Source organism: Castanea sativa, chromosome 8 (assembly GCF_040712315.1).
Source record: "Castanea sativa cultivar Marrone di Chiusa Pesio chromosome 8, ASM4071231v1".
NCBI classification, from domain to species: domain Eukaryota; kingdom Viridiplantae; phylum Streptophyta; class Magnoliopsida; order Fagales; family Fagaceae; genus Castanea; species Castanea sativa.
This window is the reverse complement of record NC_134020.1, coordinates 34,951,124-34,976,225: the sequence shown is the minus strand read 5'-3', so window position 1 is coordinate 34,976,225 and position 25,102 is coordinate 34,951,124. Positions and strand designations below refer to the sequence as shown.

At 32.6% G+C, this 25,102-nt stretch overlaps 2 protein-coding genes and 1 pseudogene across 2 annotated transcripts; 1 reads left to right on the top strand and 2 right to left on the bottom strand.

Annotated features, from left to right (window-relative positions):
• The first annotated feature begins 2,371 nt into the window (after positions 1–2,371).
• Positions 2,372–3,930, top strand: LOC142606244 (uncharacterized). Its single transcript, XM_075777626.1, has 2 exons — positions 2,372–3,023; positions 3,194–3,930. The coding sequence occupies exons 1-2, from the start codon at positions 2,372–2,374 to the stop codon at positions 3,928–3,930; spliced, it is 1,389 nt and encodes a 462-aa protein (XP_075633741.1).
• Positions 3,931–4,568: 638 nt separating this feature from the next.
• On the bottom strand, positions 4,569–12,267 carry LOC142607272 (beta-galactosidase 8). The gene is made up of 19 exons (XM_075778713.1): positions 11,789–12,267; positions 11,606–11,701; positions 11,179–11,291; positions 10,980–11,046; positions 10,796–10,888; positions 10,546–10,695; positions 10,308–10,396; positions 9,974–10,079; positions 9,739–9,826; positions 9,286–9,404; positions 8,916–9,077; positions 7,528–7,730; positions 7,307–7,413; positions 6,540–6,649; positions 6,268–6,381; positions 5,868–5,969; positions 5,408–5,619; positions 4,999–5,335; positions 4,569–4,896 (listed from the first exon to the last, which is right to left on the bottom strand). Exons 1-19 carry the CDS (start codon positions 11,960–11,962, stop codon positions 4,762–4,764), a joined length of 2,577 nt encoding a protein of 858 aa, XP_075634828.1. The 5' UTR covers positions 11,963–12,267; the 3' UTR covers positions 4,569–4,761.
• Positions 12,268–22,810: 10,543 nt separating this feature from the next.
• Positions 22,811–23,461, bottom strand: LOC142608386 (kiwellin-like; annotated as a pseudogene).
• Between the last annotated feature and the right edge of the window lie 1,641 nt (positions 23,462–25,102).

Genomic DNA, 25,102 nt, shown 5'->3' with positions numbered 1-25,102 from the left:
ATCTTCTTGGAAATGGCATCCATGGGCTGCTTGCTAAGGCCCTCAGTCATCATGGGTTCCAGATGTGACACCCAATCCATGCATGCCAGCTTCACTCATTCCCCTAAATGTTTAAAAAAAAAAAAAAATTTAATAATAGTTTTTTTTTATTTTCTTTTAATTCCAAAATTTATGAAAAAAAGAAAGTAAAAATAACGTCGTTTTGGCATACTTAACGGTTGCAAGTAACAAAAGTCTAACGGAGTACCGAATTTAAAATAATTGAAAGTTAGGAACTGAAATGACAAACCTAAAAGTTAGAGGACTGAAATAAAAAAGACTGAAATTTAGAGGGTCAATTTTAGATTTTTGCCTATATATATTTATAAATAAAAAATAGCGGTAAAATCAAAATGGTTTACCGGTATTAATTGATATTGAAATATATCGTTCTACTGGTCAAACCGGTACAACCTCTGATACGAGATTAACTCTCTTGATTCCATCACTGTCCTCAATGATTTCTAACAATACTTTTCTATTTCTTAAATTTCCTACCTATTGACTTTTGTTGGCCTCGCTGCTCAAGGAAAGTTTGTGATGATTGTTCTATATATTATATTCCTAGACTTTAATTCGCGATTTGTCGCTTTTGATAGAAGACACTTTGCATTGCATCAAAACCTAACCTCTTCTAATGTAATTGCACTACAAAATAAGAATCGAAACTATAATCATAATTCATTCTAAACAGCCATATTTAGTCCAAAGAATTTTTTTTTTTTTTTTAAATTGCAATTTGCCAAGTTTGATTTATCATGGAATCCAAGTCATTGAACGAGTCCGAAACTCCAGATCACATGAGTTCTGCGTAATCGGAACTTCAGCAAGTAGCTTAGCTACCGCTACAATATGAAAAGGTTCTATTTCCTTTCCTATGGTTTTAAGGTCCATAATTGCAGGGCTCGCAAGCTGCATTCTTTTGGGTTATCTGCCACTTTTCTGCAAATTTTAAAGGCCACTTCAGCTGATGTCTTTAATTAAAGGATGACTTCACGCATATCCAAGGCTATGTTCATACGTAATGTTGCATATCATCCAAGTTATTCTATTAAAAAAAAGATGTATCTTTAACTGCGGGTGACTTCTTTAGTTTGAATTCCAACGCATAATAAACACGTTCATATTTGATATAAGCTGGTTTCTTTATTTCTAAGCAACCCACTAGATTTCAGTGGAACACTAATTACTGTTCTTACTTCTTAAATTCAAAACAGGGAGCATAAATTATCTTGAAAAAATATTCCAAAAGGAAGACTCCCCAATTAGTGCTTTATTTGACAATTGGCTATAGGAAACATTTTAGGTTAAAAGAAAAATGATATGACCGCATAAATTTACATAATTTTTGCCACAACTTGTCACGTAGAGAGTTATATTAAAAGTTCGTAGAAGTTCCATCATAATTTTTTGAGAAGTGCTACATTTGCAATATTTTCACAACAAATAATAGGTGGTAAATTGTTATTAGTTTTGATTTGAACCTATCACTTAAATTACTTATTACTAGTAATTGTTAGTAACAACTTGCCATTTAGGATTTGTTGTGAAAATGTTGTATACATTTCTCTAATATTTCTCATTGCAAAGACCATTTGCATCACTTATTAGTCTCTAAGTGATCAAAAGCTTGGTGCACTTATTCATTTGTATTCTCATAAGTTCTTTGGAATGCTAATGAAACAGGGCAGCAATGGCACCCAGAACCATAAGGTTGGGTAAAGTTGGGATTTTTTTTCCCCTTTTGATCGACAAGTGACTGCTACAAATTGAAAAGGGAAAAGCTTTTGGCTAGCTGTTTTGCTTTTTTGTTTTCATATCTAATTTTTTTCAATCTTTCATGCAAATTTGCACCGATAGGAGGACTGAACTTAAAAGCAATTGGTAAAAAGAAAGGCTATTCTTTCCAAACAATAGTGAACTGCATTTTAATAAAGACCTAAAATTTAAGGTTCACGCAAATATGAGGCCTCACTTAAAAATATTGGAAGTCGTACCAGGTCGTTTTTCACATGCTTAAGCAAACACAAACGTTTATCTCTTTTAATTACTTAAAAATTGTCCAAAGGTATACAGTCAAAGCAATAAATCTAACGAAAAAAATACTTGTAGAATAGCTGTTTCTCATCTTCTAGTTTATACTTTATAGGAAGAAGACAATTCACATGAATTATGGCGAACTCCAAGGCCTATTTCCCACCTTAGCAAGCCCTTTTAAGGCCCCTTGCGCCCTGCATTTTCCATATCTCTTCTCCATTCTCACATCAATAGAAAATCAACAGAAGGAGATAGAGAAATAAACACAAAAACAGTGGGATTGAACATCATAGAGATGGGCAAAAGAAAGTTATACATTTTGGTGGCTTTCTTAATTATACTTCTCTCCATGGATGCCATTTTTGCTCAGGGCCAAGGCAATGGCAATGGCAATAACAACAACGGCAATGGTAATGGCAATAACAACAATGGTAACAACAATGGCAATAACAACAATGGCAATGGTAATGGTAATGGCAACAACGGCAATAACAATGGCAACAGTAACAATGGCAATGGAAATGGCAATAGTAGCAATGGCAATGGAGGCAATGGCAATAGTAATGGTAATGGCAGCAGTGGTAGTGGTAATGGCAACGGCAATGGTAACAATGGCAATGGCAATGGCAACGGCAACAATGGCAATGGCAATGGCAACGGCAACAATGGCAATAATAATGGTAATGCCAACAATGGCAATGGCAACAATGGCAATAACAATGGCAATGGAAATGGCAACAAGAATAGTACTGCACCAACAGATTATGAAGTGTTGACACCAACACCAAAAACAGGACAGGAACGAGCTTCTTGCAAAGCTAGAGGAGCCTGTTACGGCAAAACCCTTGTGTGTCCATCTCAATGTGCACACAGGAAACCCAAGCAAAACAAGAAAAAGAAGGGGTGCTATATTGATTGCAGTAGCAAGTGTGAAGCCACTTGCAAGCGTAAGCATTCTCACTCACTACCTTCTTCTATCTTTATGTTTTTAGTACTTGCTTATATTTACAATACATATTGTTAGATTCTAATATGTTTCCATGTCAAATTCTGGGAGCATGCATAAGATGGATAGGATATTGAATTTGAATTGACACTCGGTCATGTTATTTGACAGATAGAAGAGCAAATTGCAATGGATATGGCTCCATATGCTATGATCCTCGATTTATTGGTGGGGATGGTGTAATGTTCTACTTCCATGGAGCAAAGGGAGGAGATTTTGCCATTGTTTCAGATGAAAACCTCCAAATTAATGCTCACTTCATCGGAACCCGACCAGAAGGAAGGACTCGTGACTTTACATGGGTCCAAGCCTTGGCCGTCATGTTCGACACTCACACCCTTGTCATTGCAGCAAAGAAAGTCTCACACTGGGATAATAATTTTGATGCTCTCACTGTAAGGTGGGATGGTGAAGCAGTTAACATCCCCATTGATGGAGAGGCTGAATGGAGGACCAATGGTGAAGAAAGAGAAGTCATTGTGGAAAGAACTGATGATGCTAATAATATAAGAGTTAGTGTTGCTGGGTTGGTTCAAATTGACATTAGGGTGAGACCTATTGGAGAAAAGGAAAACCGGGTTCACCACTACCACATACCAGCCAATGATGCTTTTGCTCATTTGGAGACACAGTTCAAGTTTTCCAACTTATCAGATTTTGTTGAAGGAGTGTTGGGCAAGACATACAGGCCTGGCTATGTTAGCCCTGTGAAGATTGGTGTTCCAATGCCATTGATGGGTGGGGAGGACAAATATCATACTCCATCTCTCTATTCACCTCTTTGCAAAGTCTGCAGGTTTCAGAGGCAGCCTGGATTTGGTGCTATAAAAGAAGTTGCTCAGTACTAATGAGTAATGAGAATCAAGAAATATAAACATTGCTCTTTGTAGTGAAAAACAAATGTGTTAAAAAATTTATTTTACTTTGGATCTTCATATTTGTATTTGCTGGAGCATTGTGTTTGCACCAACAGTATTTATTAATTAAGAATAATAAAATAAGATCTGAAAAGTCAGCTCGTGACATAGTCATTTTCAAAGGCTTGTCATATTTGTTTTTGGGAAAATTACGTTTTAAATCCAATGATTTAGGGATATAAAAATTAAACTCAGTAGTTTCAAAGTATGAAATTCTATCCTAAATTTCAAAAATTAGCAAATAAAACCCTATAATTTCAAAATTAATAAATTAAATCCTACGGTAATCTTGGAACAGCCAATCCTTTTACATCTTGATTTTGAGTTACCAGAGCCGACAATTGTTATAAACTGCTACTTCCAGAGATTTAATCAGCACAAAGTTTATCTACACATGCAAGTGTAAATTAGGGTAAAATTTTATATTCTTTTGATCCTGAATGGTAGTATATCAGAAGATGCCGTAGTCCATCCTCAGTAGTTTGATTTGGTCAGGCAAATCAATTGTTACAGTTCTAACTATATAGAACTTCTCCAGTGAATACTAGTTCCTGGTTGCTATAATGGTGTATTGGAAAAAAGTCAAGAACTATATCTTGTACCAGCCATTATTATTCCTCAATAGATCAGATAACCATTTTTTTTTTGGCAAGAATACATTGAGGACACATTTCCTTTTCTGGAAGGTTTTTTTTTTTTTTTGCTTCCATATCCAATCTAAAAGTTTATTAAATAGAGATCTATGGTGAAAGCTCTTAAAATTCATAGGTGAATTCTTTGAGCATGTCTCTTTGTACAGGAAGCTTCTACTGCTAAACTCTTTGTTACTCCTTTACACGGGTCACCAAATGTATTAATTGATACTCCAACTCTACAACTCTTTGATCCAACACAAGCCTGTAAAAATTCAGACTAGTCAGTATAAACCAAAATAAGCTGAGTATTATAAAGGGAGGAGGTTCATGGAACTCTTTAAAAAAAAAGTGAGCAATATCACACCTTCTGTACAACTGCAAGAGCATTACTGCTGCTGCACTGGCCATGACCAAAGCTCCCACAAGTCCCATGAGGAGTTCCAAAACTTGCAAACTTGATTGAAGAGATGACCTGACCAGGAAATGGGCATTCCAATGATAGTAGAGGCCCTGCTTTCATTCCTGATGTTGAATCTGCATCCCATGTATCTACAGGCGATGGGTGAGACTCTGACACATGTGAGCACAAACTTCCAATCTGTCTTGTGGCAAAAGATATCTTCGTTGGATCACCACCAATTTCTTCAAACAATACAAGAGTATTGCCACTTGATTGCAACCATGAGCGTGGTACATGGTACCTGTGAGATCAGTGATATGAGAAATAAATCTTTTTACTGCAGTACTTTTCTCATGATGAGTACAACACTTACAGTGTTTGAGATGGCTTCCCACAGTTCTTGAGGCATTTACTTGAACTATAAGATCCTCGGTAATTGCAAGAGTCAGTGCAGCCACTATTTGAAGCGACATACACTGGCCAATAACGCCCAATGCTTTGTCCATTCACCCATGCCTCACCCTTCCCCATCCCTGTAAAGTCTATTGCAACTGGGTCATTGCCAGCAGGTGCATCAAACTTTGTCTGCATCAACAAGTATAGTTCTCTTCTTAGTATCTAAAAAGTTTTCCCAATAGCATTTCCATTGATCTTCTTCTAAATCATGCAAGTAGACTAGTGATACTGAAATCCACTTCAGTTGGAAATGGACAACAAGATTACAGAAGACAATTGAGCCATTGTGAGTAAAAAACTTACCATTTATGATTCCCTTGGTCATGAATTAGGTATTTGAATGATTCAACTCAAAATTAAAGTTAAAAAAAAATTACCTTGTACCAAGTCAAGGGTTGGTTTTTGGGCAAGGTAGATTGTGAAACCCACTGTGAAGAACTTCCACTAGACAGACCTAATTCTTCACCTTGAAGTCCAACCTGCACTTGCAACAACAAAGAGAAAAATAGAGGAAAAACGAATATTGTTGATTAATCCTTTTTGAGTTATGAACAAAAAAATTAAATATCCTTTTTAGGAGTTGTATTTCAGCTTATTCTGAACTAATTAATTAATAAATAGGTTTCTTCAGTTTTCCTCGTTGGTGGGACTCATCCTATTGTCTGTTTAAGAACTTCTATCTTTCCCAAATCTGTATTAGGACATATTGATTTTGATTTTGATTTTTTTTTTTTTAACGAAGAAAACAAACGAAAAAGAAATAGCAAGTACACTGACCTGATATGTCCACTGCTGAGAAGAGAGATCAACAGTAGTGCCACTTTTTGCACTTTTTAGCTTTACCGGTCCAGTAATCCCCGCACCCGTTTGGTCATAAAATGCTCCATAGTTCTGATATAAATATATAGAGGTATTAATTAAATAATACTTATAACTACTGATTTATTGAGTGCTGAAACTTGTTCATCCAATATATATTAGATTTATTCAACAAAAACTATTCTGGAAAAAATAATTTCCGTTCTTTAATAAATGCAGGAAGGCTAAACCTGAAGTCCCACTGTCAAACTCAGGAGATCGATTGTGTTCTTCCCAGCTGAAAGTGCAATGGGGATCTCCAATGCAACCTTAGCATTGCCGCTGTTGCCTTTTCCACTCCCTGCAAAGGTTCCAATACTTATATCAGACTATCAGTACAAAAGACACAGTATAAAATAATTCTAAACTAGCATGTATCCATCAAACATTTCAAAAGAACTACCATAATTATTACATGAAAGTTTTGTGTCTGGATCAGGCTTGGTCCTAGACTCCTAGTTCCTTTAACCTTTTAATTTACAGGAGATATCAAGGTTCTTTTTTTTTTTGGATCTTGGCACCCACATATAGAAGTAACTGAACACTTAAAAAGTATATTTATAGTACACACGTGCACACTAGATGTTTTGAGAACCTATGCCTTCCTTAACCTACTTAATGATAAATAGCTTTTGTCTTTCACAAATTAGGAAGGAAGTCAAAATCGAGCCTTCCTCCAGACCTTTAACCAACTCAGCCTTAGTAGTTTTGTTGCAGGAAAAAATAATTGAAGAAAAAAGATCAAAAGAAAGCAATTATTCCATCATTATTTCTCAAAACGCTACACGCCTCAGGTTATCAAGGGAGCAACCATCCAAAACTTAAGATATGGCACAAAAAACAAAGGACCTCCAAGAAAAGTGGCAAAAGAGGAAACAGTATGGAAAGACAGAGAGAATTATAATTCTATGGTAATCCAAGTATGTCACATTCTCATTACTCAATACTTTTTCATCACCTGCAAGTTTCCCATTGATAAAGACATGAAGGGCATGACCAAGTGATTCCACATGAAGAACTGTTTGAGATCCATCAAGGAAAGGCTCGTTGCCTTTAATATTAGTTCTGACAAAATAGCAAGAAAAAAAAATGTTTTACAATTGTGAATGCATCACAACTGGCTAGAGAGGCTAACAATATGCCAAAGAAAGAAGCCATATGAAAAAGCGACTTGTATACCTTAATGAGTACCACAAGTAGTCACTTTTATCAGCTGTAGTATTTATTTGCTCCAATAGTCCAAGTTTCACAAATGCGCTGTCCAATGAGATACCTACTGGTTCATTTATCCAACTCCAATCGGAGCCTATTGCTTCAGAGGAGTCAACATTACTGTTTAAAGATTGATGAATGAAGCTTGGAATCATAGTGGCAGAGTTAATCTGTTATGAGAAAATTATATTCAAAGTGATCAATTAGGGAATGCTAATTAAAAAAAATAGAAATTGATTACTACAAGAAAATGATAGCCACAAAAATGCTTATGTTAGCAGTTTTGGTTGCTTCCACAGTTCTCATGTGTGAACAAGCAAGAGGGTGCTTCACGAAATAAAATTCTCTAGAAATAACCATTGCATTTCTGGCAATAATACTCCTCTTTGGTTGCAGCACACCAAGAGTAAGAGAAACTCATCCTTTTACCATTATGGTATCATGAGATAATAAGAGAAATTTAATAGAAAGAAAATCTTATAATGATTGCATAGGCCAGTAATGCAAATGAAACAATCCATATGATAAGAGAGATTGCTGCAACTGTGGTGTATAAACTTTACAAAGCATAACTTCATTTAATGTAACTTACACACATATTCCTCTTACATGAACATAAATTTACAACCATTATAAAATTTCTCAAATAAACTTGGACAAAACTACTAGGTAAGAAGCAGCTCCAATATAATAAAAACCAATCAATTTAGACAACCATCAAAATTCAAAACTTGATTCAAGTTTCTGACAAATTCATGGAAAATAATCTCTTACAAAGATTACAAGTTCTGAAACGGTTATATAGAAGCTAGTACTGAAATTCAACTCAAAGTATGTCCTCTGATATTTTGTTGAAGTAAAAAGAGCAAAATATATTCACAACTAATTCAAAAGGTTAAAAAACTCATGACTCTGCTTGGGGCCTAATTACAAGCAATCTAGACATGCTGTAGTCTTTCAGCGTACGAACTAAATCAAGACCAATGAAAAGGAAATTTTGAACTGCCAAAGAATCCTAATGCAAGTTAAAAATCCTTTATGACATGCTTGGATTGAGGGGGGAGGGAGGGGGTTCATCTGCTGTAAACCATATGAATAATATTTAACTATAAAATAAAATTTAGGAACAAACAATTCAGGTGATATAAGAACTAGAGGGCTTTATAGATTTATAATTAATTAATACACTTTTTAAAGGGAACTTGACAGAATGGAGCTACTAATATAACTAAGAAAGAGCAATCATGATTCACATCTTTATCACCAATTATAAAATAGTTCGTGTATCATTATGAAACCAAGGGAATCTGTCTCAATTAAAATGTATAAAGTGCAATGGAAACTAATGAGCAAACCTTTGCAGTATTCAGAACTACATTCTTGCAGTCAGGTAAAATGCTCACAGACCATGCAGGCAAGCGATATGAATTGCCATTGAATTTCACAGTTGCATCAGATTGGGTGCCCACATTGGCAAGAAAGGCTGCACACGTGGATCCTGTTTTATAAACTGCAGCCTGAAATTCAGAATAAGCCCATGTTAGTTTAAAAACCTCACTTTACATCTCAATGCATAAAAAAATTTATTTGTAGAGATTCTGCACACCAATTTGGTATTGTATTATTTATTTTTTCTGAATAATTAGGTGATGGATTAATGCATAAAGTAGAACTGGTATTTTCTTACAAATGTAAAAGATGAAAATGGACCATAATGAGCTATACCTCCAAGTTTGGACCAAGAGAACTAACTGTTGGATCAGTAGCCACCAATGCTGCTTCACAAAGCTTCACTGCCTTGTGCACATCTTTTAAGTGGCCCCACTTAGGCTGTCTAATAAGCCCTGCACAATACGTGGAATTGAATTTAGGCATAGACCAAAGACATTCCTACCATATTATAAAACCAAGAACCTATGGGCTATTATATAACTTTTTATTTTCAAACGTAAAAATATGATAAGCTTGTCATAAGTGCTTTTGCGCCTCTAAGCATCATATTTACAGCAAATGCGAGTTAGGCTGTATATGATTGATGACTTTGAGAGGGCATCAGTCATAGTGATCCTCTGATTCAACTACTTCAACCATTTTATCACAGCATCTACATGCAAAACTCTCAGGAGCATTGTAAAAGTCTGATATATAACATTGATGAAAGAGGGATGGGCACCATACCATACTCATCAAGTGGAGCATCATAATCATAACTTGTGGAAATGAAGGGTCCACCAGTAGTCCGACCAAAGTTAGTCCCACCATGGTACTGTTTAAGAGCAACCAACAAACTTGATCTATCACTTCATGTTTTTTGGTAACAGAGTTTAGGCTGAATATTGTCCTAGAGTACACACATAGGAAATCCTGATAAAACTATGTTAAACCATCATAAACTGCCAATATATTGCAATACCATATAATAATTTTGTAAAGTTCCACCAAGCTGAAAAAAGCGAGCCACAGAAAATGCGAGGTCTTCCACAGGTCTGTACGGCGCAGCACCACCAAAAGAGAGAAACCTAAAAATATTCCATACAAATCAGAAGGTATATAGTTACTGATTCTCCCAAAAGCTTAAGCTGTTAAGAAATGGTGATATGAATCACTAAACCATAATTTTGACACCAGTAAACAAAGAAAATTTATTTCCGGCCAAAAAAAGAAAAGAAAAAAGAGGTTGAATGCTGAAATAAGCAATTAATATACAAGGGAACACATCCCATTTAGCAAATGCAGCGACAGCTTACCATCCACTCCAATTCTCAGTCCACATTTTTGGCTTCTGGTTAGAATTAGGTTTGAATTGATCACAGTAAAATCCATTGCAAGTGTTAATCTGCAAGTAATTGAGATTGAAAAGATGATAATAACTAATTGAGTAATTCCTCTGATTAGTAAAGCCTCTATTCAATATTATTTTGGTCACCGCATTTATAAAACTTACAAGTCAATAAATTTCCATACAAGGTAAATGAAAATACTCACAATGGGATCAGGAGCATCAGCTTGCTGGCACATGACCCAGGGCACCCCTGTATCCAAAGACACAGCCATGTTTGCTGCCCAATTTACGTAGGATTTTCCAGCAGACCCATATGCCGACTCAATGCCATAGTTTCCATACTCATTTTCTATCTGGCATTAAAAAAAAAAAAACCACAAAGTTAATAAGGAATCATTATTATATTATTATGCAAGTGCAACCAGAACCGAGTAAAATACTTGCAAAATTAACCTGAGATAAAATAATAGGTCCACCCTGGGAGGCATAAAGTTTCTCCCCTTTCATTAAGTCCACAATCTTAGCTGTGAATCGCTTCATTTCAGCCTGAAATAGTGAATTTTGCAATCATGAAAACAACTTTTTAAAAATACGAAAATAATAGCACACTAATCCAAAGCAGGGTGAGCTTTAAAACCTTGAAGGGCTCATTATCAGTTCGAAACACAATTCCAGGTACAAAATGCAACCATACAGGAAAACCACTGTTCAAAAATTGAAACTTTATCAAGGATTGGAAAAAAAATAGAAAAGTAAAAAAAGGTAACTAATCAGCAATTATTTTCCCACAAAAAGGCAAGCAGACCAATTGAGTAAAATATTGTAAAAGTCATTACCCATAATTCCACTCCGCACATGCATAAGGACCAATACGAAGATGAACATAAAGCCCAGCATCAGCAACAGTCTTGACAAATTTCACCAAATCCTTCCTACCCTCGAAATCATACTGTAGAGTTTTTTAGTGGGTCAGCAAGAAATTAAATTTAAAAAATAAAAAATAAAAAATAAAAATCAAGAATTAGAGTATCAAACTAACAATCACCCTCTAATTGTTAGATGAGAAAACAAAGGAAAATCCTAATAATGATAAAAAAAAAAACTTTTAGTTCAATTTTCTTTCCTTAACTACTGAGAACACTTCAATAAGACCAGCTGACTAGCATTAGCTCAAGATTTTGATTTCTTCAAAATCTTCATACATTTCATATCTAAGCTATAAACCCAAAAAAAATTACATAGAAAAGAGGAAAACAAACTAGCCTGGCTTCGAACTGGTTCATGTAAGTTCCAAAAAACATAGGTCTCGATCACATCCAATCCTCCATCTTTAGATTTTTGTACTAAGTCCGGCCACATCTGCAAACAACATTAAACAATTTAGTATTGGAAACACACAGAGAGCTTAAAATATAGAATAAAACAACAACAACAAAAAGTTGGAACCTCGGGAGTGCTACGCGGGTAATGAATGGAGCCAGAGATCAAGACTCGACGCTGGCCGTCGATCACCAATGCTCTGTGATCGTAAGTCACATTGGCACAGTACGACGTTGGCGGCGCCGCCAGCAACCACCACAGTAATAACACAAACACTGTTGTCCCTCCTCTCATAATCATGGCTACCACACCCAGACAGACTTGTATTTCAAAATGAGACAAGTATTTTTACTTTTACTTTCTGCTATTTATACTAGTACACAACACTTTTCTTAATAATGGCTTCAAATCAAGTGTTTGTCTTCTTGGTTTCTTGAAACATTAACTTTTGGTTTGGTTTAGATGCTTTGTTTGACAAGTGTAAACTGTGAGTTGCTTGCCCGCTTTGTATTATAAAGACTTGGAGGCAAGGGAATCAAATACAACCTATACAGGAATAGATAGCTAAAGATATATACTCCTAATTAAGCTGGAGAGTATACGTCAACTCCTCATAAGAGCGTCATCATCACCAACATCATCATCCTCATCATATCGTCTTTGGTTTTTCTACTTTTTCTTCTTCTTCTTCGTCCTCTTCTCCTTATTCACTCGCACACTTCACTCACTTTATCTTCTGTGTCTGGATGGTAATGCAAGGCCTAATTTTATAGAAGGAGAATTTTAGAAATATTTTTTTTTAAAAAAATGATAAAGCAGTTTTTTATATTTTTTTTTCATAAAAATAATGGCAAAATTTTATTAACATAATTTAGTAGCAATTATCCTAAAACCCATTAAACTAATCTTTTATTTAGTTATTTATTTTCAACATAAAATATTTAAATTTTTTCAAGTATCTAATTATTTTATATTAGATTATCATCGGGAAGAATTCCTTTAAGATATTCATAAGAGATTTCAAACTTCGAATCTCGTAAATATTAGGAGAGTTTAGGAATTTCTAAACCAACTTCTTAATTAAGTGTGTGTTTAGTTCAAAATTAAAAAATTAGTTTATTTTACTATTTTATTTATTTTTGTTACTATTTATGGGTTTCACTGCACTTTTTAAAACTATTTGTAAATTCTATTATACTATTTCAGCTAATTTTTACTTTTATTTATAATACTATTAATAAAATTTTTTTAATTTTAACAAAATAAACAAACCTAAACGGATGTTAAAGATTAGAATTATTTAACAGTGATTAAGTGGATGAAAATGTAGCACGAGTGTGACCATAATTAATGATTGGTGGTCCTGCCATTTATTCTTTGTCACGTGTAGGTGATCTTGAGTGGAAAAATAGAACAAATGGTGGGACACACTGTATTGAATTTGGAGTAGGTACTTTGGTACGTGAAATTTTTTGCCAGTGTTGTGTTTGCCAATTATTTTATGGCGCGAGGTGTTAGTGGATTGGGTAAAAGTTAAAATTAAAAGTGGTGGAGTGGAGAAGAGTCGGTGATTCACACTCAGTGCAAAACGCGTAATAATTTAGACTGGGACGACACAGATATTGCGCTAGACGATTGGGCCGACAAAACACAGTACAGTAGACACTTCAGTAGTTCGTGAATAATAGCCTAATAAGACATGTTATTCTTTTCTCTCAACTAATAATAGTTGGTTTTATCAATTAAAGTAGAAATAACTCTTTCACACACAACTTTAAATCCATTTTAAGAGCATGTTTGATATATTGAATGAAAGTTACAAATAGAAATTGTAATGTTTATTATTAGAATTAAAATTAATTATAATAAAATAATTAAATTTATTCATAAGTTTAGGGTGAGTTATAACATTAAAATAAAACTTAAAATTCCTTCTAAAAATAAATTTAAAATTTATTTTAGAAAATATTTTACTCATACATTAATTTTAGAAATTGTTATATGTATTTTTTTAATGATTTTTTATTTTTATAATTGTTATATGTATACATAAAGTTTGTTTATTTAAAAAATATATTAATTTAAGAAATAATTATACCTACTAAGGAATATCTATTATAACATTTTTAGAGAGAAATAGTTATTTCTCACTTTAAAGAATAACCATTCATAAGGAATTACTATTCATTGTTATAAAAACGTAACCAAATTTCAGAATAGCTAAACCATAGAATAAATATATGGGAAAAGTTATAGAATGCCTAAAGGCATTTGTTAATAAACTATTTGAATAAGGTTTTTATGGGAAAAAACAATTAATATTTTGACAGGTTTTTTAATTTTTCATAAAAGTGATATAAATTTTTTTCTTAGATGGTTTATTAACTATTGCCCTGAAGTCACCCATTAACATGACATAATAACTATTGCATTACATTGTCTATTACAATCTGCCAAACATACTTTAAATTTTATAGTTGGATTTATTAATTAAAGGGGAAAACACAACAGTATACACATATAGTTTTAAATGAAATCATGACTTGAAGTGAAGTCACAATTTTCAACAAACAATTTTAGTTTAAAATTAGCACGTGTACATGATTGTGTGTGTAATAAATATCTTTTTTTCATTAAATATATGGTGAAATTTTCTATTTATTTGAAATGAGAGTATACGGTGTAATTTTTAAGGATATCTAAAAATGTTCTTGATAGTTATTGACTTGCAAATGAGTGATGATATATATAAGTTGATCATGTAGTTTCTAATTTCTAAACTAAAGTTTATGTTTCATTTGATGATTGTTATGAATAATAAGTTGCATAAAAATGTTCACTTTTTGTTTTTCATAATTAGTAATTTAGTAAGACGTCATGCTGTAATCATTAATATCAATATATATATAAACAGAAGTAGAGCACAAGGTTCTATCATGCGACGCTTTATTATAGTAGTTTTATATTTACCTTTCTACATTAACCAAACAACTCAAATCTTTAATATACCTTTATTATTTTAAATGCTTTAGATAGATTAAATGGATAAAAGGAGAGGCTTTATGTGGGAGAGTATGAATGCATGTGGCACTTTATTAGAGTAGTTTAACATATACTTTTCTACATTAACCAAACAACTCCAAATTTAAATATGCTTTTATCACTTTAAATGCTTTAGATAGATTCAATGGATAACTTTTCAAAATTTTTTTTTTGTTGCATAAAAATTAAGTTCGATGTAGAATTGCAAGAGTCGGATTAAATGGATTGGATAGTATAATTATTTGTCTCTACACATTTGTCCAATCAAGCATAAATAGCAACCTCGTTAAGAGCTATCCTCCAAGAATTAAGTTCAATGTAGAACTACAAAAATCAGATTTAATAGATTGGATAATATGATTATTTGTCTCTACGCATTTTCCCAATCAATCATAAATAGCCACCTACTTAAAAGTTGTCATTCGAGATAAACTTAGATGGAGTGATTTTAAAAGAACAAAGCGGGAATAGAAGTTTTGATTCAAGATGATAACAAGTCGCTCATTGCAACATTGAGTTGCGAGGGGAGAGCAAATTGGATTTGGAGGAGGCAAAACTAGCCGCAACTGTCCAATTTTGCAATTGAGATAGGTGTAAGAGATATCATCTTGGAGGGAGATTTAACAAATGCATTGACAAACTTAGATCCAAGGAGAAAGATAATTCATGACTATGAGCTATGGTAGAAGCAACAATATTAAGAATAAGTATTAAGTATGCGTATTAAAATAATTTCATATAAAATTTTTTTATTTTTATTTTATGAAATATTTAAAAGAAATTTATATTATGCCTGTGCATTGCACAACATTAGGTAGTTAATATTAATAATACATCATCTATATAAAAATAATGTATTTACTCTGATTGATGCTATTGGGAAACTTCGAACAGTCTTTGCTTGGACCGGGGATCATCTTGCCAAGACTAAAGTCTAGACTCAAGATACTATTCTCAAAAAAATAAAAAATAAAAAGTCTAGAGAGAGAGAGAGACTAGTGAAGAACAGAGCAATTGCAGAAAAATAGTACAATGATTAAAGTGATTGCAACCAACGTTCTTTGATCATCATAAATTGAACTTTGAACATGATTTAAACCTTTTTTTAATTTTTTTTATAGTAAGTAGATCATGATTTTTCTTAACCTCTAATCATTCAGGCCTATGTTAGACTAATATGGCAATAAGGTCTATTTTTTTGCTTTGGCTTAATGATGGATTTTGACAATATTATGTGTATCTGTTGTTATCATTTGATGGAATGTCCCATTTCAATGAAAAGTGAATGTAAATGTACTAATGTCGTACTTGTACCTTGCTAAGTTTTTTTTTTTAATAAAAAATTTAAAACACCTGCTTTAAATTTTAATCACTAAAATAAATAAAATTTCAATTTGATTTTTTTTTTCTCTTTCTAAAATGACAACTAAATTCCTGAACAATTGAAAGGGTCATAAATACATTCTTAATTCTTTCATTATTCTCCATAATATATATTATGATGATACATCGTGTTAATTTATTATCTAATACTTTTTTTTTTATACAAGATAGAATTTCTACTCTAGCCTAATCTAAGTGTATATGTGTGTGCGGTGGTATTATCTAATAGTTAGACTTAGCTATTCAGCGAAAAAAAAAAAAAAAACTTAGACTTAGCTTACAATAAAAATAAAATAAAATCATGTGGTAATTAGTTTTATCTATCTATATGACAATTTATTCCTTTTCCTAAACCTAACAACCATTTCTATTTGAGAATCTTCACGTCTAAGATCTAACACTAACACTAACAGAGAGATTTAATTGCTGAATTATTAAAAGCTATTTGAGATTTGATTGTAATTTTTTTTTAAAATTTATACTTAAAGAATGAAATTGAAAATTTGTGTATTATGGCGAGGTTGAATTCATCTAATGTCCTTGTCCCATGACTATGAGTCCTGATGGATGAACAACCTCTCATAGACAAGACAACCTCTCCTAAATCGGAAAAGACCTCTTGATTAAAGGAACGCGACTCTTGAAATATGTGACCTAAATTGATCATGAGAATAAAAGTTATATGCCATAAATTTACAAAATCCTAAGTTACACCCCTTATTTATCTTGCCCATGAAAGCACGAAAAGTGAGCTCCTTAACCATAGTTACTATAATTGTTGAAATGGCAGGACAAATCAAAGACCCTTAAGATTCTATAAATATTGTCGTAACGATAATGATGAAGTATTACGATGAGGGTACAAGAACAATGCCATACTAGTAGTGCAGCCAGGATTTGACTTCAGATAAAAAAAATATATAACTAATGTATATGTCTCTGGATAGTTATGCAATACGCATATTATGCGCGTTCACAATATGCATATATTATATGTAATACTTAAGATCAATTTATATAATAAAATGACACTTGTGTGAAGACTAAGTGACATTTCTATAACCAATAAAAATATAACATATCCATTATATTGTATTTATTTGTTAGGATTTTAATATATGAGTAAGTTGTATTGTATTTTTTTTTTCACTATCAAAATTTCACTTATAATTTGCATGTAAATATTTTAGAATTATATAAACCTCAACTACAACTTATGTTAATTTTTGTTAAACTTATAAAATGATTAAACTACAACAATTTTAAGCCAAATAGTAATTATTTATGCATTTAAAACTTTAGAATTCACTTCAAAATGATATCAAATCATGAAGTTTATTATATAATTATTTTAAAATTTTTTTTACTTATACATTCATTTTCATGAAAAATAATAAATTATCATATAAAGAATTTGATATCTTTAACCCGTTAGAGGATTTTTTGTGCGCATTTTTTATCTTCAATTTGAATTCTTTAATTCTACTTCTTCTTATTATTAAATCCTTATTTTCCTTTTATAAATTTGACCATTAAAAATATTGAAAAAATAGGAAAAAAAATTATATTGTTTATTTTGACATATAAAAAATACAAACAAAAAGCATAAAAAAGAAAAAAAAAAACTCAAAGAAAAGATGTAGTCTAATTGGAGCATTAGTACTGGTGGTGCTAAAAAACTATATTGCTATTTTTAGCACCACCAAATACAAATTTATGGCTACATTGGTGGAGCCAAAGTCAAAAAATTTGGCTCCATAGCTACCGTGCTTTATACAAATTTATGGCTACATTGTATGTTCACGCTACTTTACATTAAATATATTATTTTATTCATGTGTTCACACTGTTTTGTAGTGAATATATTATTTTATTGTAGTTGATATATTATTTTATTGTGTTGTTTATATAATTTTATTATGTTCAAAGCTAAAATAAATTCACTGATTAAATTAGCTTTTTGTGGAACCATATTACTAAATTTATCGCTCCACCAATGTGGATGCTCTTAGGAGGTGTTATTGGGGGGTCAACTGCCCCTCTCGAATCCCTTTGAGTCCACTTATAACTACCACCAAAATTTTTATTATTAGAACATATTGGGAGTCATCAAAGAAATTTATGTTAATATCACTTCAGTGCCGTATGAGTTATTCAATCGTCTTTCATACAAGTTGTCCCAACTCCCAACTTCAAGCAGGTTGTGTAATCATTGAATTCTTCTAGTGCTGGCTTTAAATTGCCATAATAGGTCAACTTATTGGGGCAGTTTCTAAAAGTGCTGTTTTAGGTATTTTATAGTGGCCGTTTTCAATACTGCTAGAAAAAAATGCAGCTATATAACCAGTTTTTTGTAGTGATTATTTAAATATTAAAATTGTGATTTTAAAAAAATCATGTTGAGGGCAAAACCACCTAAATGCAAAATGCATTCCAATATATACAAAACTCTAAAAAATGCACCCATATCTAGGAAAGCATCACTGTAGCAAACTATATAGCTACAGTCACGTAAAAATAGAACCCCCTTTAGCAAGTTGTATAGTTTTTTTTTTTTAATATTTTTTTATTTCGTCTCTCTCTCACTATGTTCTTGTTGGTGTGATTTATTATTCTTATCATCATCATTATTATTATTAGATGTAGTTGTTGGTGTGGGTTTAATAGATTGTTTTAATTTGATGAATAGTAAAATAAAAATGTAAAATAGATAAAATGGTATTGTGAGAGATGAAATTTATATATTTTTTGCATTATCAAATGGGAATTCTCCACTTCAATCCATTTTGGTAAATGAATTTTAGTTAAGTACCTTCAATAAGAGTAACTCACCTAAGTGTACTCCTACATTATTGGCGTAAAGTCCCGACCCTTAATAACTCCAATCTAGCATCATGTGTTGTCTGTTGTCATGGGAATAACTCGGGTCTCGACATCATAATATCATATATTTTGTCACGGGAAATTGACTAAAAGCGGTCCGTTTGGCCTGATCCACTGTCATTATTATTGTTATTATTGTTTTTTTGATGGACACTCATTATTAAATCTATACACACTACCATCTAAAAATCAAATCTTATCATTATTAAATCCATACACACTACCATCTAAAAAATCAACTCTTATATACACTTTCCCCCCTAGAAAAGAGTGAATATATTTCTATTATCTTTTTTTTTTTTCCTTTATTAAGGTTGCATTTGAATGGCTTATTTTTTGTCAATTTATTTTACTATTTAAAGATCTTACTGTACTATTTCAGCTAATTTTTATATTTATTTACAGTACTTTTAGCAAAAAATTTTCAATTTCAACAAAATAAGTAGATCTCAAGCAAACTCTAAATTAGTACAAAATTTGTTATGACCCAAAAAGAAATAAAAACAATTTTAATTCAAAAAATAAATATAAAATCATTCAGCCTATTGTAAATGATATATCCCGGCAGCATTTCTAACCACTAGCTAGTACCAGCAAAATCTTTTCTATTTTGAACGTTGGTGAAAATTATGGATTATTGGGTATATTGTTTATTGTTTAGTTGTACTGGACCCATCTAGATAATAATACACGCATGTCTAATAGTGGACATCTGGTATCATCCAGATGACTAAATATTGGATTTAGTCTTTACCCGAAAATTACATATATACAAACAATCCACTTTTTTTTTTTTTTTTGGCTGAGATACACAATTACAAACAATCTACTAGCTATTATTAATAAAAAGGATGCAGAGAAATCAATATACTAAATTAGTTCACAAGTCTGGATAAATAATTAGTTCAAAATTCTGTGCAACCTAACCTAAGGTAGGTGATCTTCTTTTATTTAATTTTCAGGATAAGCATTAAAGACTAATTTTATCAATCCTTTTCAAATGCGAATACAACATGTCATCATACAGTCAAATTAAAAATCCATTTGCCGAAAGTTGATCCATGGATATATATAATGTCGTTAATTCCACGACAAAAGTCACCTTCAATTTCAAACGTTTCAACAAACAAAAAGAAAGAATAATAAGAAAAAAAGTCACCTTCAAACGTGTCGTGCAGTAGTGGGAACTCAGGCCTTGGAAGTCTTGGAATTGTGTGTAGTATGAACGAAGATCGTTTACATTTTTAAATTAATCTTTTTCTATTTTTTAAATTCTTGAAGTGGTTATAGTTTTTTTAAATCCAATTATTTTGAGGGCTGGTATATATGTTATTAGGTATCTAGCTGAGGGCTGGTATATTATTAGGTATTTGGCTTCCACCGAGACTAAATTGGGACTATTTGATTTGAGAAGTTCAAAATGTTTTGACAACACTTTTACAACAAGTTTTAAATAATATATTGTATAATTAATAATATCTGGTCACTTAAAATTTGTTGTGTAATTGTTATAAAAATATTGTGGACATAACATTTATTGTTTGATGATGATTTATTGCTAAGTACTCGGCAGAAAAGCACAAAGAAGGGGTTAAAAAAAAAAAAAAAAAAAAAGAGAATGGTAATCAAACTGCAGAGAGGTAGGTTCATCATGCAGATGGTGAGATGCCCTTATCATGAAGAATGTATTTCATGCCTCTATTGTATGCAATGCTGCAATGGGTGTCTCACACGTAAACAAGCGCCTATAGGATTCATATATATATATATATATATATATATATATATATATATATATATATATATATATATATATATTTATTTATTTATATGTGTAAAACCCATATGAAACATCATATGCATGCATACCAGCATATGAGTTTTTTGTTTTTCTTTTTTAGAAAGAGGGGATGTTTTATTTGATTAAGAAGTACTTACAAAAGTTGGTCCATTAGTTATTTTTGAACAGAGTCTAGCGTTCAAAGACGTTAAGGAACACTCTTTGGGAGTGCTTTTTTTCCAAACACACTAGACTGATTTTTGCATTACTTCTCTCTTGGTTTGGCCATTTGCAATACTATTAGCTTCATAGGAGATGTGACGTGGTAGGATAGTTCACGCTTTACTTAGTAGGGCCTTGCAATCACAATTAATGGAGCCATAACATCTTTCTAAAAGCAGTTGAAATTGAGACATTCCAATGTTGTCATAAAAAAAAATTGTAATTGTTGTTGTTTTTTTTTTAATTTTATTTTATTAAAGTAGAGCTTGAGGTGGCACATTCCACTGTCACCCTACAGGATTTTTTGTTTTTGGACGGAACAGGACCTGTTTTATGTTCATTAATTTTTCATTTCGCACTAACCATGTCATGACCAATCTTCAACGGTATTTTTCTTTTTGGTAATTAAGGATTTAGATTAACTAAGCAAAATGTACAAGGTGGATGCTAACGATCTACCGAAATATCAAAATCAATATAAGTCTTAATACTATAGGGGGTATTGAGATAACGTTATCAAATATCAATATAAGTCTAAATACTATAGGGAGTATTGACACAATATTATCTATAGCTAAAATCTAGGTATTGGATGATCATTTACTAGTAGAATCTTCAAAGCAATCTGATAGTATTTAGGAGTTCTCATATAATCAAAATATAATAGCATACGTATGTTTGAACACCTTAAATTGGAGAAAAAAAAAAAAAAAAAATCCTCAACACGTGTTCTCCTCAAACATCCAAGGTGTCAACGATTTATTCGAACTACCATAGCTTACGGTTATAGCAATGGGAGGGGTACCTAGAAATTCTTCTCCCCAATAAACATTGCATAACTAAGGGTTTTGTGAATTATTATGTATCACAGACATCTTCCTAGTGGATTCCATTTGCTGGGCTAAGCCTTAGAGAGTTTTTCCCTTTTGGGTTGTAAACACATCTTATCTTTGTGTATGTGTTGGTGATTTTATTTATTGGAGCCCTTTAATTTGATTACCAACGAGAGTGTTATGTTCCGTATTAGAATACAAAAAACCACTACAAAATTTGGGTAACTAGAAATTACATTGATCGAAAGAATTCAATTGGCATAAAAAGAACGAAAAAAGAAGAAGAAGAAGAAATGTTTGACTAGTCCATAACGTGTGGTTTTAACATAAACCAATTTTCTTATAAATTGTTTTCTTTGTTTTGGTATTTTATATAGCTAAAATCTTTTAGTAAAACAAAAAATCTTTTCCTAATCAACTGAAAACAATGAAAAAAAAAAAAAAATTAAGGACCTTTAAGTAAGGGTGTTCTTTTATTACTATTCCAAGGTAATTCCTCTTGTTTATTTATCAATATTTCACATGTTAATTTTTTTTACTCAAAATTCTGTTGGATGATAGTAGATCCAAACATACATATATATGTTTTTTATTTGTCACTTTGTATAAATTGTATCATTACGGTTGGTAAGAACTGGAAGATTAATAATTTACCAACTTGTTTATAGATTTGTTATACTTGTATACTTACTTCTCTAATTTCTAATACAACTAAAAAATGAACATTTTTTGCCATTTATATTATCAAAATTAATGTTAGAAATATTTCTGGAGAATGCACAAAATCTAAACAAAGAAAGAATTCTAATTCGAAAAATCAAACATTAACCTTAAGCAAAGATATGATGCACAAGACATGAATCAAACTCTTATTATTATGATATTACACCATTAGTTTGCAGGGAGATCACCAGCTGATCGACCATGGACCAACTAGATAATTACAATAATACTAGTATCGGTATCAGAGTACTATATACAGATTATACCTAGTTCCATACCTAGCTAGGCCATGGACCAAGTAACTCATACGACACCCTGATCCTGATTCAAACAGAACTCGACCCGTCAACAATATTATTATTGCATGGTGGCTGACCTGCATGCTCAGAGTCACACCCATTCACAGAGTCACAATCGTCCACCACCTTAGCCGTCACACTTCTCCCATTACTAGCAGTAATCCTTATCATCTTCCCACACCGCGATCCATTATCATACCACCCTGTTGATAACGCCACAACTCGTTCTGAGTTATCATGGAACTTATTGTCGCACTCCGATGGGCTACCACCATCTCCACCTTGGCTAAAATCGTTTAGTGTGAGACTAGCTTTTGTTGAGGAAGTCACTGGGGGTGAGCACCTGAACTGTGGAAATGATTTGACTCCGCACTTAAGGGTACCAAAGGACTTGAAAGTTTGGCTAGGTGGTGAGGAGCCTCCTCCACCTCCACCTCCACCTCCAGAGCATATGTGGGTGCCAACTGCGGGGTCGTCGTTGCACTTGCCGTTGATGCAACTAAGCTGACCGTCGCAGTCATCGAGGGTTTTACATGGGCCATTGCAGGATACGGCCTGAAAGTGTAGGGAGAGGGAGGCAGATAATGTTGAAGATTAGGAAAAGAGGAACCAAATATAATATTACGTTTGCCATTTGAGAGAAATATGTAGGACTTAAAACAGTTGTGTTTTGAAGAGGGTTTAGAATTTGCATGTACTTATATTGGCAGTGCAGCGCATTCAATCCCAATGGAGTCGTGTATTAGGAAGGTTACAAATTTCATTACATAACTATTTTAAATTAATGTGTCAAAATCACAAAAATCACAAAGATTTAATTTGGACATTTATTTATTTATTTATCAGGAAATGCTAAAACTAGCATCAATTTTACTAGAGATTTGATAATAATTAATGTGTGACAATGAACGTAATTGTACCGCATTAATTGACAACTCAATAAATTTGATTTGATGCTAATAACTGCCATAAACTACAGATTTTGCATTTTTTGACAACTGTTCAATTAGATTAGAAGCTGATGATGTGTTGAAATCGTCAGTGAGTTGTAGGCTTCAAATCACGCCAATGGGTACCTTTAGAACAAGAAAAAAAGGACCAAACAGAAGGCATCAGTGTGGTGGCCAAAAACCCTTCAAATGTTAAGTCAGTGAATAAGAAATCTCTAAGAACTCTATAATGAGAGAGTTAGAGATTTTCTGCATACTTGGGGAAAGAAGGGGTTTGCTGCCTATATAGTGGCGAGTAGTGAACCAAAATCCCTTAAGAGTGGAGATTTTTCCTTATGGGAAAGATCTGTCATTAAGGTTTTCGAGATTTTAGGGCGTCTTTCTATATGAGGGAGATATGGGTGAGTATTAGGGTTTTTGTGCGTGATGCACAAGATGTTTCCATGTATGAGTATTCGTGAGGACTAAGCAAGGCCATGCAAGACCCGTCGACTTCTCCACTCCGTCGGCCTTAAGGTTCTCTCGTTGGTTTGTGAGGGAGATGTGTCCGTCGGCTTTTGCGGTAGCGTCGTCCATTGAAAGCACCATTGGTTTATTAAGGGTATGTTACCTATATTATAGCCGTTCTGGAGCCTTCGTCATCTTTTGTGAAGCCGACAGTCTCGTAGGGCTCATCTGTTCTCCTAGCCTTCAGTTTATAAGTTTCAATTACTTTGTCGAAAATACCCCTGTCAAAAGCTAATTGCCACACACACACTACATATTTTGTTGCTACTTTACAATACTTCCTTGTCCATATCTGGAATGCATCTTCTTGATTGATTATAACTTATAAGTGCAGACCACATTTTTTAATAATACTCACCGATTATATGGCTAACCAACATCTTTCTAATATGACGTTTAAAAAGAAAAAAAAAAAAAAAACCAAAATTAGAAGTTGAATGGTTGATATTCGATCCTTTCATGATATGACAAAACTATTTCTTATAATTTGCTTATGGCCATTGGATAATAGGGTATGACCATAGATATGTGTTAGGATACTACATGCTTTGTTGAATTTTGTTTTATATCTTACTTTAGGGAAAAACCTTGCGTTTATATATTTTGTGTTCAAGTTCCTTAGGTATATTCTCGGCTTCTCAGTCTTTTTTAAGTTGCAAATTTATAAATATGGATAATTTCTTTGGAGAAGATTGTCATCAAGATTTGTTTTAGGAAGAGTTCCATCAATGTGATGTTATTGAGAATGAAGAAAAAATGGAATATGTCATAGGATGAGGCGGACAATTTGTATAGAAATACTGGGGCAAGATTTTTTT

Excerpts from the sequence above, each read along its gene's own strand:
- LOC142607272 (XM_075778713.1), bottom strand. The coding sequence starts at position 11,962 with ATGATTATGAGAGGAGGGACAACAGTGTTTGTGTTATTACTGTGGTGG. Across the intron at positions 10,397-10,545 it reads CTGATGCTCCTGATCCCATT|ATTAACACTTGCAATGGATT; the intron begins GTGAGTATTTTC and ends AATTACTTGCAG. Across the intron at positions 9,405-9,738 it reads TGCTCCACTTGATGAGTATG|GGCTTATTAGACAGCCTAAG; the intron begins GTATGGTGCCCA and ends CGTATTGTGCAG.
- LOC142606244 (XM_075777626.1), top strand. The coding sequence starts at position 2,372 with ATGGGCAAAAGAAAGTTATACATTTTGGTGGCTTTCTTAATTATACTT. Across the intron at positions 3,024-3,193 it reads GTGTGAAGCCACTTGCAAGC|ATAGAAGAGCAAATTGCAAT; the intron begins GTAAGCATTCTC and ends GTTATTTGACAG.